The sequence below is a fragment of the Ochlerotatus camptorhynchus genome, unplaced genomic scaffold (genome assembly GCF_037179485.1).
Source record: "Ochlerotatus camptorhynchus isolate MF236.1 unplaced genomic scaffold, CSIRO-AGI_Acam_v1.1 ptg000290l, whole genome shotgun sequence".
NCBI classification, from domain to species: Eukaryota; Metazoa; Arthropoda; class Insecta; order Diptera; family Culicidae; genus Ochlerotatus; species Ochlerotatus camptorhynchus.
The window spans coordinates 1419149-1435910 of record NW_027040779.1 but is presented as its reverse complement, the minus strand read 5'-3'; the positions used below and the strand labels follow the sequence as shown (position 1 = coordinate 1435910).

The window sequence follows — 16762 nt, the reverse complement described above, 5'->3', positions numbered from 1 at the left end:
TCACACGTCCTGCCGTCTGTGCCCGATAGCCATCCACACAAGCTATCTCACCTGAATAAAACATTCTCAATCGATAGAACTCGGCGCGATCTGGCTCGACAGTTTAATTACGACGTCGTAGAATCAAATTGAATATGAAAAATCGACCCAGCAAGGTGAAATTTGCTGATGTCTGTATGTGCGTCTGTGGACGCGTTTCATCTAGGCAAGCTTTTTTCGAGATGGCTCATGCAATCAATATGGTTGATATCTCGTTTGATAGGCCCCATTGCGCCATTGATCGCTATTGAATTTTTTCTCGATCTGACTTCCGGTTTCGGAGATATATAGGCCAGAATGATTTTAGTGAACGATTTTTAAAAAATCAACGGTACACTTTATCGACATGATTTCTTTAACAGTAGAAAGATCTTATCCATATCTACTTGGGGAAAAAATTTCATACCGATCTAACTTCCGGTTCCGGAGATTTACAGGATAGAATGATTTTAGTTAACGATTTTTTACAAATCAACGGTACATCCCATCAACGTGAAATTTGCAGCAGTGAAAAGACCTTATCCATATCTACCTGCAGAAAAATTTCATACCGATCTGACGTTTGGTGTTCGAGATTCCGCCTTATTACCTTTGTTACTAGCGTAACATAGGTATTAGAATCGATTTTCACACGTCCTGCCGTCTGCGCCCGATAGCCATCCACACAAGCTATCTCACCTGAATAAAACATTCTCAATCGATAGAACTCGGCGCGATCTGGCTCGACAGTTTAATTACGACGTCGTAGAATCAAATTGAATATGAAAAATCGACCCAGCAAGGTGAAATTTGCTGATGTCTGTATGTGCGTCTGTGGACGCGTTTCATCTAGGCAAGCTTTTTTCGAGATGGCTCATGCGATCAATATGGTTGATATCTCGTTTGATAGGCCCCATTGCGCCATTGATCGCTATTGAATTTTTTCTCGATCTGACTTCCGGTTTCGGAGATATATAGGCCAGAATGATTTTAGTGAACGATTTTTAAAAAATCAACGGTACACTTTATCGACATGATTTCTTTAACAGTAGAAAGATCTTATCCATATCTACTTGGGTAAAAAATTTCATACCGATCTAACTTCCGGTTCCGGAGATTTACAGGATAGAATGATTTTAGTTAACGATTTTTTACAAATCAACGGTACATCCCATCAACGTGAAATTTGCAGCAGTGGAAAGACCTCATCCATATCTACCTGCAGAAAAAAATTCATACCGATCTGAATTATTTATCAAGAATTATGGTTGATACGTGTATGTCGGTTAACCTCTGGTTTTTTTTTTTTTGTTTTTTTTTAAGTCAGAAGAAGGCTTTATGTTTAGTTTGGGCGTTATGATGAGAAGAAGAAATCGTACGCAAAATCGTGGAACGTAGGGGAGAATAGTCCATAATGCACCCCTGGGGTAAAATGGCCCCGTGCAATTTTTCGATGCTTATCTATTACTAATTCTGGAAATATCATGTGCCAGAATGTTAGTTCAAGCACTGAACTAGCAATGCTGATTTTCAAATTCACGAATTGACAATCGGAAAGCCAGGGGTGCGTTGAGAACCATCGTACCCTACGTATTCCAATAGACCTTTTCGATGCTTAATCGTCTTTATCTTCTTATCACACATGTATGAATCGACGGTGTATTTTCCCACTAATGTGTTTCCCTCTTGCTGGCACTCGTTGGATTTAAATTGTACAGTAGTGTGCGCCGATTAGACGTCGAGAAGCTCTGTAAGACCAGTCAGATGTTGTCCCTTCATATTTGTGCACGGCCGATGAGATCAACCCAAATAAAAGCCTCAATAATCTGCTGGAAAATGAGGAAAATTTACCAAAATTTTACATAGTCAAGTAGTAGTACCAATAGACCAAGAAAATCCAATCGTTAGAACTCTGGCATTTTTTCCTTGAAAAAGTGCGAAAAAACTGGAAAAACATGAAGTAAATTGCACTTTTTGCGATTAATGAGTAAAGTAAAATCAAATTTGGGTTGATCTCGTTGGCCGTGTGCAGAGAGTTTTTCCACCTGTCTGCACACGTTACTTCTAAACAATCCAAATTTAAGTAAGATCTACTCATTTCCATTAGAATTAGGGCTAAACAATATAGAGCGAACTAGATTGTAACTGACAAGATAACAAATTAACATTCGGAGTCAGGTGTTCATTCGCCATCTTGTCAGTCCCAACTTTGTTTACTCAATTTTAGGGGATATGAGTCGTTCTTAGTTGTTTAGAAATAGCGTGCATCCTGCATTGTTTTGTTCAGGATAGTGTATCTGACGCTTTAAACCTTGGTCTCTATATATTATATAATATATATAATATTCACAAGGAGGATAGTGTAACTGACGCTTTAAACCTTGGTCTATATATCACCCTCATTTTTAAAAATCACTTTTAGAACTGGTACATCGTGAATCTCTCACCGATCAGCTCCTGCCGAGTTGTTATGTTAATCTGCTAAAAAAAAATTGACATAACAGCGTGGCCCTGTTTACTGTAAATGAATACCGGAATAATGCTCGCGTAACATTTGAACAGGAGCTATCAACTTTTGTAAACAATTTGCTACACTGTTAAAGATCGACACATTTTTATTGGTAATTTTCCATGTAAAATATCACATGATTTTCATGTGTCCACACATAAACAGAATCCACCCAGAAGTACACACGATATTTATGAGTCAAATGAATAGTATGTGTGGTTACACATGAATTTGATGTGTACACATAAGAACTATGTGTCCGACATATAAAGACATATATATAATTTGTTTATCACATTGCAAAAATTCATGTGTGGGACACATAAAAATTCGCATTGCATTTTTATTAGTGTAGGCCCTTTTCACAAGAACCGATGTACACCCTACCCGATGGTGTTGTAAGTTTGCGTAGACGTATTCGGTTCACGCGAAAAGGGCTTTACAAGTTTTGTGTACAAAAGTTGATAGGCTCGTCTCAAATGTTACGCGAGTATTATTCATGTGTTCATTTTAAGAAAACAGGGCCCCGCTGTTGTGTCACTTTTTATCGAGTGAGTGAACTCAAATCCATCCGTGCCCTCGTCTATTGGGGGTGCCGTAGGCAGTGATGCCACAATTGTTCGAATTTAACTCACGTAACATTTGAAAAGGACCTATCCTCGTTGATCGATTCTTTTCATCGACTTTCTCTTTGATTAACCACGGCAACATAAATGAATTTCTCGCTAAGCTCACAAGACAGTTCGACAGAAGATGATGTTAGCTTTATAGTCGCTATATTCATAGCATGCCGGATAGAATCTCGCGAACCAATTGAGCTGTCAAATATCTGTTTGACCAATTGAGCTGTCAAATCACGACCAACAACAGAGGAGAGCACATCAGCTATTGCGAACAGAACTTAAGGCTCGCCTACGCAAAATAACATCATCTTTGGGGAAAATTTCCTCTATCCGAAGAAGCCGGTAATTTGCGTTCGATTGGCGAGGAAAGAATAATCATTTATTATTTATAAAACTTGATAGTACCATTTCAATTGTTGGTCTACAATATATAGAATTTGTTCCGCTTTTTAATAGATTGAAATTCTATCCGCCAGACTATAAATATAGCGACTATAGTTAGCTTGCGCCTAAATCAACACACTGAATGGGAAATTCAATTGCACTCGGGTTATTCGCGAAAGAGTATATCGATTAAGATAATCAGGCTGATTGATTATTTAACTTTATTGGTATATATTGTATATAATAAGATTGATATATGTAGAGCACAATAAAGCACATTAAGTATAAAGTAATAAAGCTCCAGTTGTAAGCCAAGAAGAAGAAAGTGATTTATATATACTTTGCACTACGTAAAACTCATATCAGCTCCTCATAGATAAGCCACAATTATATCTTAAAATTATTGTCATGTTAGAAAATTAACGTGAAGACATAAATCAATTGATTATTGAATAATAATTGCTGTTCAATTGAGCAGTGCATAAACTGAGACCAGTAAAAACTAAAAATATCCTCTAAGGCCTCGTATATTTATCTATGGATAATATCAAAAACGAGATTATACTGGGTAACAAAGGTTCTATTCACCTGCCCGGTGGATCAATTTGGGTTTTTTCTTTATTAAATAGACTTTCAGCCATCGGCTGGTTCATATCTGATTTAATAAAATTTATTATATACGACCACGTAGTCCTACGTCACCATTGCGTACAACCCTATCGGGCTGTCCGTTGTAGTTTTTTTTTTTTATAATTTATAAATTTCATGAGAAGAATTAGGCAAAACACTTGCACTAACATAAATTGACATTGTTCAATATTTACTGTTTATCTTTTATAAAAAGCTTATTCAAAAAATGGTTTCTTTAGAAAATTTGAAAATTAAGACGCTTCAAAATTGGCCACATTCCTAAACATCTACTTAAGTCATTTTTATTTAAATATCGTTGTATTTTTGCACAACAAAGGGTTTTGAACATAGGTTTCTGTGATTAAATGACACTGTGTCCAGAACAGTGTTGCCTAAAATCAAGATCAGAAAATCAAAATCAACTTTCTTTCAAGATCATTATCTCTTAAAATCACAATATCGTGGCCCCCCTACAGGGAATATACAACTAAACCCATGCAATATGGATATCTACGGAATTAGCTCGATAAGTGGAAGTGAAAAATTGTCATCCGCAGCCATGTAAGAATCCAAGATCGTGAACCAAACTCCAATATGGCGACCCCTGGACTGGGCTTGATAAGTGGAAGTGAAAAATTGACATCCACTGACATTTTGGAATTCAAGATGGTGGACCAATGATTACACATGTCAATATATTGACAAACATCGTATTGTGTATTGTGTTTGTGAACGTGGAATAATCGTTTGGGCACTTGTATCTCGGGAACGATGCGCTGCAGCGTAAGTAAGGAGATCGAACTACGCCTAATCGATTGTCTGGCAAGGAACATTTGGGCTTGGCTCTCGGGTAAATCACCTCTGTTCCAATGTGGCAAGAATGACATAAAATTATTTGAAGTGGTTTACATGTTCATATTTGTTGCTATGGTAATAATTCAATTTATGTGACGTAAAGATTTTTGACGGTGGGAAAGTTACAGGGTTTGAATGTAGGAAAATGTTCAATGTTTTCTGTTTCTAACGCTATAAACTTTGATGACTGAACTTGAGATTCATTCGTATTGAAATTAATGAGCGATGGATTTGACTATTGCGTTTATCTGGTATGCTTCATCTAATGTTGAATATCTGGTTTGCTACAAGGCTTTTGTTGCACCAAGTGTGAAACATCTGTATTTCATGTTTGAATGTGTTGTTGTCTTCAGCATTTTTAATTTCTAGAAAAAGCGTAAATTAAAACTGAGTTTTTTTTTTAAGAATAAGGATTTGTTGTACAAATAGAATGAACAGAAGGGGCCCTAAATGAGAACCTTGTGGGACCCCTGATGTGGCATGAATAGTGGTTGATCTGTTTTTCCTTTGAATCTTATTATTTGATCGCGGTTGGTTAGATATGATTCAAGCCATTTAAGAAGTTTTGGCTGCATTCCCATATTTTTAAGTTTAAAAAGAAGCGCGGGTCAAATGCTTAAATGCCGTTGTCCATTGTTTCTAGATAATAATTAATGAATTCGAGTAAATTAGTGGTTTCCGAACGACCTTTAAAAAAGCCGTGCTACCTTGTAGTAAATCTATTTTTGATTTGGGCAAACATTTATAATTGATTTAAGAGATAATGGCTATGCTCGCCATGAGAGCTGGTGGAACTACCAGCAGAACCAGAACGGTCATCTGCTGTTCGACCACTCACAGCATGGGCTGTACTCCGTTTGATTCTCGGACGAGCCAACATTCATCTCACCGGCGGGCAATCCATCGACGCTAGACCTGTTCCTGACAAATACCGGTTGAAGCGCCCGAACTCCGTTGCGCATTCATGTTTCACTACCGTGTTGAAGCGCCCAACGTAGAGCAGACAGACAGACAGAATGACAGTGCAATTCTATTTATACTGTATGGAAAAAGCTCTTTGATGAATCAATTATCCTGAGGTTGGAACTGTGCTCGTCCGCACCTAGCATACCTCGAATAATAACTCATCAGAACAACTGCCCCGATTCTTTATTTTTCGACACAATAGTTTTTCTCCAGTATGTACAGATAAAGCGAGACAGATAGTTTTTTCTCTTGGAAAGTCGGTGTCTGCTTTTTTTACAAGAATTGATGCTCCCCGCGGTAGGAACGGCTATGTAAGATGCTTAATGTTTAATGTTTACTTTGACCTTTCGCGAAGCACCGAGTTAAACCAGCGCGCATCGCTGACGACGCGGTAGCAACTGTTTATAAACAACTGACTCTGAAATGTGCGACATTGTCACTGTTGCTGTTAAGTTGTGTATTTTCTCCTACCGTATGGGGGTCTTTTACTGGTTAATTTCTAACTCAGATTGATATTAGAATTTGAGACCTTTGCACCGGTATCATTGAACGAACTCAGCTCTGAACATGATTCTTAGATACATCCGATTGAAAACGCACTGATTTTAAATTAGCAGGGCTTTATCAGAACGGTTAGCAGTGACGGAAATCACATGTTGTTTATGTGCAAACGGATCAACCACAAAACGAATTGATAACAAAAGTCCGATAACGAAAACCTAAAATGCAGTGTTGAAAGATAAAAAAAAAGCACAGTCATACTTCGATATAATGTAGCCGCGAAGTTGTGAAACTTTTGAAAAGTCTGATACCTATACTAGCTTGGAAACTGCTTCTTTGAAATGTTATGAGACTGTGTTTAATTTTTTGTCTTGCTATGATTCATTTTTCATATTTTTTTTGATGTAACGCAGCGAAATGAAAAACTACTACTACTTACTGTATCAAGTTAACCTATATATGTAAGTCAAGTTAACCTCTATTGGGTTTCTGGCCACTGTGGAATTGAAGGGAATGAAAAAATTGGTGGGGTTGTGTACAAAACACGACCGCAGGGTTGACGTAGACTACGTTAAGCAGTGTAGTGAAATTCTCGTGCATTTTTTCTAGATATTGATTTAAAATACAGTAGAAGTAACCTATGATTTCGGTCCTATGTATATATTTTGGATTTCCTACTTGATAAAACTGGGATAAATTCAGGACCTCATGAAAGAACTCAATTTTCAGTTAAAAGTACTCATCCGTTTAACTTATTTTTCGATGAAAATCATAGCAACCTGCACTGTGTCGATGCTGTCATATTTTCGTGCTCCATTGCCTCCGTTCGTGCTCCATCGGTCATCGTATTAGTCTTCGTTAGTGCGTGGCACGAAGCGACAAAAAAAAATTGGATGCTGGTAGGTTGTGAGTGTTTTTAGTTCCATTGCAGCATGGTGATGATGATGATAGCATGATAGTGGTTTACCACACATTGTAGCACGTAAGCTTAGTCCGATAGCAGTGGGCTCTCTTCTCTGTTTATCTTGATCAAGCTTAATAACCTCTGATTGTCCTCAACATGTCGCTGTATGAAGGGCCAAAAACGGATTGGGTGGATCGATAGACAAAATCGCCTATACGCATCTACGGGACAATAAAGAATCTCCTTCCAGCAACATGATCAGCCAATTGGTCAACAAGACGAGTTCCCAAACAGGAAGATGCCCCAATGAGTGGGGTGAAGAGCCCGCCCTTTATCAACGAAATGTTATCAACAGGGAGTTGACAATCCCACTCTCCCCGTCCAAATCGTTTCAATCGGGTGCCCCTTTTTTGTATGAGAATAACTTATGCGAGTCGATTGTTATGATTATTGTCAATAATACTTAGATGAAGATGATGCCACCAATCCAACTTTGAATCGTTCGGAGCAGGAGCTCATGGTTCCACTCATCCGGTATGGTCTTCTTCTTCTTCTTCAGGTTCGCTCACCACCCGAAATGAACGCTCGGTGCATCATAGATTTGATATGGTTAGTAATATCAAATAGTGTTACATGCAACAGAAAATGATGAGCTTTTTAAAGTAACAGTTTCATCTGAATTCCTAACTAACCACATCGTATCTCAGTGACATTGTCTCAATCTGAACCTACATTTAAAGTTATGTCTTGATTATATGGTTACTGTGCAAGTACCACAAGTTCAACAACGCCCAACTATGGACAGTTCAATGCTATGGACACCAAAGAATATATAGAGATAAAGCTCAAAAATACAGTTTTAACTGATAGTGACTCATCAAGCTGTTCCATATTGGACCCTGCCAACCCACGGAACCTGTAATGTGGGCCATCAGAATGGTTCATCGGTTGCTAAGTCAAGTACTGCTCAAACTGAAGCGATACATTTCTCAATGTTTCAACTTTATTCTAATGTAAACTTAATATCGTCTCACACGCCATATGCCCATACACACCCAAAACCCATCCCCACACAAAATCAAATAAAAAGGTTTATGTATGGTAAACACGTCCGGACATTAACAGGGAAATGGGTTTACATCTTCACTATCGCAACTACGGGTAATCATCGAAAGTATTTGCATTTTACTCAGGCACTTTTGAGGGAACTTCAATCAACCTCTCATACCTGAAATGTGCCACGACCAACCTGGCACAACGATGTCGTTACGCTCTCTGATCAAAGCGCAGGGAGTGTTTTAGTTCCGTTGTTTACAAAAATCTTAATTTGTATCTACTGTAGATTTGCATCGACCATGAGCTTCCGAAGAAGTCGAACTTGGTATAAGGACGATGAGGATATATTCTGCTGTGAACGAGTGGTTTCGCGTTGACGAGTGGTTGCGGAAGTGCTTATTAATTGTTGTGTAATAATTTCAATAGCTGCAAATAAATTCAATTTAACTTTGGTTGTCATATATTCGTTGTCATATAAAGAATGGAAAATTATTAAATTATGAATTATTCCAACGTTGGGTAAAGTTTACCTATTTATAAACCTAATTTTACCTAGCCCCACTGAAGCCACGCGTTGAGTGAAAGGAACTCAATTTTGGTACTTTTTTCTTACCGTGTAGAAAATCTTGTGGTACCACTATTTTTTAAATTTGTCAAGAAATTCAAACAAAGTCATTGGAAACTTTCCGTAACACGTTTTCCGGAGGCTTCGTAGTCGGTGTAAAGTTTTTTTTTTATCCACCCTGTTCAAAGCGTTAATTTAAATTCTGTTACTATATCTAATATTGTTCTAACAAGATAATTTTGTTACGGGTGACCTTCATAGCTTATTGATGAAATATTTATCCTGTTTTTTTTTCAGGTGGTTCAAAATGGATCAACAATCGTATGAAAGTGAAATTAAGTCGGGTGGCCACGGAGAAAAATTCCAAACAGACGTTGCCCTCGTACTGTTGCTGCGTACGCGGGAATTAAGTTCCGCTACAAGGATGGCGTATGAAATGAAGATGGCCGACAAGTTTGACGATGTTGTGTTGATTGACGATACAAACAAGGTGATCCACTTAATTCAAGCAAAACACGCCGATACCAAGGATGAAAAGGTTAAAAATATCGATCTGGATGCCCTGTTTCCAACTGGAAATAGTGCCAAACGCACCGGGGACTTTGATTTGTGCAAGTATGCCAAATCCTACATGACTGTGACTGGAAGTTTGGAACTAAAGGCGTTCAAGAAGATGTTTTACATCTTCACCAATAAGGATCTGAAACAGACCGATAACGAGTGGGTGAAGATCGAAGAACGGGAAGTAAATGAAATCCTACGTTTTTCTGGATCCAGTGCCAAAAACCTGGAACTTATTCCAAGCGAAAAGGCTATCAACGAGGTGCTCAATTACATCAACAAAGATATCATTGCGATTAAAGATGCGATCAAAGAGTTCTTTCACAGCGGAACGGTCAGCCCAATTTTAACTCACTATTGCACTCCATTGAAAGACGTTATGATCATAGACCGGAAAAAGTGTCGCTTTGCAAGCAACTTCAATGCTGAAAATCCCAATGTTGCCAAGCTATACACCATGTTGCAAAGCGATCAGGTTGATATGGAGAAAGAAGTAACCGTCAACAATAATTTCCTGGCGAAAGACTCAAGGAACAAACTTTTGCCACCATTCGTTGGTGAGGATGACATTCGTGGCTTCTTTCGCGATTTGACTCTATCGGTGGGTCAACCAAACGATTTGCAACCTATCATCGTTGGTGAACTACTGGCTTGGATGAAGACGTGGATTCAACCGGACATTCTCGGTAAGCTGGGGCAAAAGGACTTGGATCAGGTGTATATCGACCTGAAAGATTATTTTGTAAAATGCAACGAACCTGATAACAAAACTAGGAAGCGTTTTTTGGCCAAACAAGGTATCGAAAAATGCTTTGGACAATTAAAGCGTGGAATGGAGACGGGTGTCATAAAGCGCGTAATGGCAGAGGTGGAAGAATGGCAATTTACGTATATTAACCGCCATATCAAGTACGAAGAGACGGCATTAGAACCAACCGGTAAATTATTAACCAAGGCAACAGATAAGGATAGGACTAGCACAATAGTTCGAAAGATAAGTGATACTATATTAGTTGAAGAGCTTCGAGGAAGATTCAAATACCAGCAACACATTTTACTTGTAGCAGACCCCGGTATGGGAAAAACCATTTTACTGCAGTTTTTGGCATTTCAGGTTCAAAAACAAAGCCACTCTGCAGTATTCTTGGTGTATTTAAGCACGCTTTGTAATGCACTAAACAAAATTGAAAAAGTATCAAACTTAGACGATGTCCGGGGAATTCTCAGCGCTGCTCTTTCAGAGAATAACTGTAATCTCATCCTTAATGCCCCGGAAAGGCGAAATGACGAAGAATATTCCATTATTTTAGCATTGGATGCATTTGACGAAATACATTCCAAATACACCGAGAAAGTAATTAGTATACTTGAACTGCTCAGCTCTAGAAAGAGTATTCAGTTCATAATCAGCTCGAGACTCCACGTGCAGGAATTATTGCAAAGGAAATTCGATGTGAAGCTAATATCCCTAGTCCCTTTTCGGCATAAGGATCAGATCCAGTACTTGAAGAAAATATGGATGAAGGACAGTGTTGATGAGAAAGTGGTTGAAAACTTTTCGGAACTTCTTTTAAAAAAATATCATTCCAGCATTTTATCCAACTTGAGTGAAATTTCCGGTTTGCCTCTGATGATGCGAATGCTCGCTGAAATTTACTCTGACAAATTCGAACAATTTATTTCAGCAGCAAATTCCGACAATATGAAACCGTTTGATTGGTCAGAAGACACATTGAATATTGTGCAACTGTTAGAGCAGTTTGCCAAGAAATGTTTTCACAAGAAATTTGTAGAAAAATTTAAGTTCACGGTTGATATCAACGATGCTGAATTTAATTCAATAATTGACACGTACATTTTGGAACATCAACTGCTAGCGATAAAGCTGCTAGACATTGACATGCTCATGGATTTATTCACGGTGCCGTATTTTAAGAAAAAATATGACTCATTCAAAAACCGTTGTGAGCAGGATGCAGAAAAATCTATTTTGGTGAAAGTAGTCAACAATAATGTTCAGTTCTGCCATTTATCATTTGGTGAATACTTCGTAGCAACATATTTAAGTGATAACATTTCCAAGTTGGAACCAAACTTATTGATCAACGTTCTATCTCAACACGATGTTATTAGGAAACTGACACTGATCAAGCTTGGAGAAAATGAAAACTGCTCCGAAACTTTAAACAAATTGTGCAGACTTGACTGGAACGTACCTTTGTGGGTATGTGAGAGTGGTTGTCTGAAATTGGTTTCATCCCTAGAATTTGAAGAGTTCTCCACTCTCACACTAAATAATATGTTAAAAGTCTCTGCGAAATACGGATATTTAGAAATATGTAATTTTCTAATTGATTACCATGCAAATCTCGATGAAAGCACTGCGCTGCATTCTGCCGTTGTGAATGGCCATCTGAGCGTTGTGAAACTATTGATAGAGAAAAATGCGGACCCAAATAAGATGGACAAATACAAATGGACTGCACTTCATTATGCATGCAAAAACGGAAATGTAGAACTAGTTCAATTCTTTATTGATCGCGGTATGAACACTTCCTCTCGGTCAATCAACGGTGCAACTCCACTTCACATTGCTGCGATGAACGGCCATCTGAATATTATTAAACTATTGATAGCGAATAATGTGGACCCAAATGAGATGGACGATAATAAATGGACTGCACTTCGTTATGCATGCAGAAACGGAAATGTAGAACTAGTTCAATTCTTTATTGATCGCGGTGTGAACATTTCCTCTCGGTCAATCACAGGTATAACTCCACTTCTCATTGCTGCGATGAACGGCCATCTGAATATTGTTAATCTGTTTATAGCAAATAATGCGGACCCAAATGAGATGAACGATAATAAATGGACTGCACTTCATTTTGCATGCAGAAACGGAAATGTAGAACTAGTTCAATTCTTTATTGATCGCGGTATGAACATTTCCTCTCGGTCAATCATAGGCGAAACTCCACTTCACATTGCTGCGGGGAAAGGCCATCTGAATATTGTTAATCTGTTGATAGCAAATAATGCGGACCCAAATGAGATGGACGATAATAAATGGACTGCACTTCATTATGCATGCAGAAACGGAAATGTAGAACTAGTTCAATTATTGATTGATAAAGGTGGGAACAGCTGCTCTCAGACAATGTTTGGTAGTACTCCACTTCAAATTGCTAAGAAATACGGCCATCAAAGTGTTGTTGAATTGATTACTGCGAACACTTAGAAAATTAGCTGGACGATTAAAAATGAACTTCCGAAACGAAAATGTGGAAATAGTTCAATTCTTGATTCTCGCTCTTGGAAAATCCATGATGTAACTCTACTTCACATTGCTGCAGGGAATGGCCATGCGAACGAGTGCTGTGAAACTCTTGATAAAGGGGTTTCATATGTTTTAATTCAACCAAAAAATCGACACGTGTTAGTATCAGTATTAGTTAACACGAATTCGTAACTGATGTTCGTTGACTGAATTTTGTGCCGTAAAAATATTTTTATCTTTTTTGGTACCTAATTCCACTGAAATAATTTTGGTATCGATGACAGATACGATTATTAGTGATTTGAATAGATTTTTCTCCTTTACTTTACTAAAACCTTTGTTTATTATTAGTTAGGTAGGTTCTAAACATTGTAGTTTCATTTTTTTTACCTGTGATCTTGACATTTTTACCTACGGGATGAGTACTTAAGGGGGATAGGTTTTTGATAAGTCTTTAGTGGCAATGACACTTATGAAGACTGTACATTGTAGTCGAAATATGTATCTGTCATGGATACTTCGTAGATTGGATACTACCCAACAAACAATTTTAGCTGCAGATTAGCTTATGCAGCCAAAACTTGCCTTATGCAGCTAATTTTTGCTTGTATAAGCTAAGCTGCAGCTAAAATTGTTTGTTGGGTAGCGACACTCACGACTCTTTTGAAACTCTCAGTCAGACTACTTTCAGGAATAATGCTGGGGTGTAAACATTGATTCCAATCTTAATGAGAATACCAGAATCATGAATTTTGCTATTCCCGGCCACGCCCATCTTTTCCATAACTAAGGATAGGAAAGAAGATGTTGATGTAGTACTTCCTTAACGAGAGGCCACCAACTTAGCGACACCCTCATAAGTGCTACGGAGTTGGAGGTTCGGGTAGGGTCTTCGGTAACGATTCACCTCTCAAGTTGGCGATGCAACCAAAGTTTATTTTGTTTAAGCTCTCGATAGCCGATTATCGAAAGAAAATATTAATTTTGCTTAGTGATTTTGTATTTTGAGGGTCATGACGGAGAGCTTGTGATTACATCCAAGGTGTTCTGTTCTTTTTTTTTTTTTTTCCTTTGGTTTGTTTTTTCCATCGACCTTGTTTTCCGTGCTGAGCACCAATGCTACCGAAGAGATGAACTAGCCTCAGGCTAAAAATCTCTAAAATAAAGACAAAAAAAAAAAAAAAAACCAATGCTACCGACGTGCCAGGAAGGCAGCTCCCACACCTGGACCCTACCTATCGACCCATCAACTCATGAACCGGGGACCAACGGCTTTACTTCCCATCCGAAGGAAGGCGTGATCAGAGATGTTATGCCTCAGAACATCTCGGCGCGCCGACTGGGATTGAACCCAGGCCTGCTGGGGTGAGAGATAATCACGCTTACCACTACACCACCGGTGACGTTGGGTGTTCTGTTCAGTAAGCAAATCAATTCATCTAAATGGACTACAAAATATGACTACGTTTTCGCTTGGTATGTAAAGAACGACTGAAATACGCGATAGTAAAAGTTTTCGAGGTTGATGGATAATCTGCATTATTGGATATACAGTCTACACGTCTGTCCTAAAACTCAAATATTACTTCTTCACGTACTCGACCCTTCAACCCCTTCTTTACGTTTTACATCATATTATGAAATAAAGCCGATTTAAACTATAACTCCATAATGGAAGGAGCTTGGGATTGAACCCATGATTTTCTACTTATTGAGCAAAATCGGTCGCCATAAGGCCACCGAGCTCCTCCTTATACAAAACAATTACGAGCAATTTCCCGTTCAACTTGCTATCACTACAATAACAGATACTCTTGAGAAGGATTTGTTATAGATTTCCAATCAACGCATCTTTCCCAAAAACTCAAATATTACGATTGTTTTTCCGTACTCGTTCCTCCAACCGAATTTCAATACGCTTTATCTCATATCAAGAATAAATCCGATTCACACTAAGGCTCCATTATGGGGAGGAGTTTGAGATTGAATCCACCGAGCTCTTTATATCAGTGACGACAAGGCCAATCACAAATTCTCACAAAATCAAAATATCAAGAACATTGATAATAAATACATAAAGGACGTTCTTCAACTAGAACAAATGCACCAAATCCAACGATGATCGTTTTCCAATGCTGCGGATTCATACATTATGAATTCAAATTGCACTTGATTCAAATATGACACAAAACGACCCGAAACTCGTCCAACAAATACAAAATGTATACATTCTGCACATGGCAAACAGGCCCGAATCAATCTCCACGATATTCACCGAGAAACCGACAAGCATGACCCTCGTCCCGCCCACATCCTCCACCAGCGATTCCAACCACTAATAACTAGATATGATTTACACGGCATGATCGAATGTGTCTTTTATGAACCAATTTTCTGTCAAACGCGAACCAGCTCCTGATTGGTCGGGCGAAAGTATAGAAACGCAAGAATTTCTACAACAGGGAATCTGTTTTCTGGTATTTTGACAGACAACTGCGTCGCTCAAAATGAAATAGTTTTTGCACGGTCGTTTCTGCGAGAGAGGAAGAACACGTCAGAGACTTCCTCCTAGGTTCCTCTTATGCCTAGGCGAGTAAGAGAGGTGACACAGTCGGAAGAAGTGTTAGTTTGTTTACTAAAATGAACCGCCCATTTTGTTATGGCAAGTTTTGCAAAGATTGATTAATTGCGTAGGAAATCAGTTTGGCACGGCATTTGTGACCAGCATACACCTTCCGGTCGCATGAAACAGGTCAAAAACTGTCCTAATACGCAGATAAAAATTTTTGTTTTGAATTTCTGTATGGCAAAATAGTGAACTTTTTGTGGACATTAACGGCAAATAACTCACCAACACTGGGAGACCGTGAGTTCCTGCCCCCCTGTCATTTCCCATCTCGCTCTTAGGCGCTGCTCATCACAGGAACAGAAAAACAGATCAGCACGGTAGAGGTTATAACGGGCAACAAAGCAAAACGCAACAGCACACTTAAGGGGTGTTTACACTTATGCTAGTTCACTAGCGCTAATGAGTTCGCTGCTAGCAAAAACGCCCACCATCATGATAAAAAGTGTTGACAATATGATAATACGCTGGTGAGTGGGTGCTGATAATGTTCATTATGCAAACGAAGTCAAAAGAGGCTTTTCTGTTGATCAGTTCGTCTCGTGACCGGTTAATTGCTTAATTAAAAAAAAATGACCGAAATACTATATGATTGTGCGTATGATGTTGTGTGCTGCTTGTTAGATGAAGAAATTTGCAATTCTACGAATACACAATCCAGAAAACGAAAACAAACTGTTCGGTCAGTGTGGGTTCTGATAGACCTTGGATGTTTTATTTTGTAGTTGAGATTGGAAAAGCCTCACAAACATGGATTTTGCTCATAAACTCGGATCAGGTAGGTCTTACTCTTCTGACATTTTGTTCACTACTGTCGGGTACCAGCTTCTCATCACCAGCATGCAATTTCAGAAGCGCCTGCAATTGATGCGCGAGTGGAAATCAGCTGCTAGAAACTGTTTACATGCTCATTAGCGCTAGTGATCTGGCCTAAGTGTAAGCACCCCATTAGCACCAGTGTCTGTTTTTTTTTATCATTTACCATCACACGCAAGGAGTATCGTTTCAACCCAGTGTGGATGAATTGCGTTCGTTTTGAATATCTTCGCTGTCACGTACGAGCAAAATGAACAAATGAGTTCATTATACATCAACGAATACGCGTTTGATGGTATTCACCACTTCTTGATTATATAACCCAAAATTTCAATATCAGAAGCGATCCTTAAAAGCATTTTGGGCAAAATATTTATTTTGAGTATTGCCGACTAGAGATCCCAAAACCTCGATATTATCAATAATTCAGCATGATGCAATAATGTTCCATCAATCTGTGTATAAATA

At 38.5% G+C, this 16762-nt stretch overlaps 1 protein-coding gene across 1 annotated transcript in view; it reads left to right on the top strand.

The window, feature by feature from the left end:
* Positions 1 to 11183, top strand: part of LOC135706756 (uncharacterized) — a 73565-nt gene extending 62382 nt beyond the window's left edge. The window contains exons 3-4 of the mRNA XM_065228409.1: positions 9309 to 11118; positions 11163 to 11183. Of these exons, the coding sequence (XP_065084481.1) occupies positions 9319 to 11118; positions 11163 to 11183 (1821 nt within the window). The 5' untranslated portion in view covers positions 9309 to 9318. The remainder of the gene's footprint in view (positions 1 to 9308; positions 11119 to 11162) is intronic.
* The last annotated feature ends 5579 nt before the right edge of the window (positions 11184 to 16762 follow it).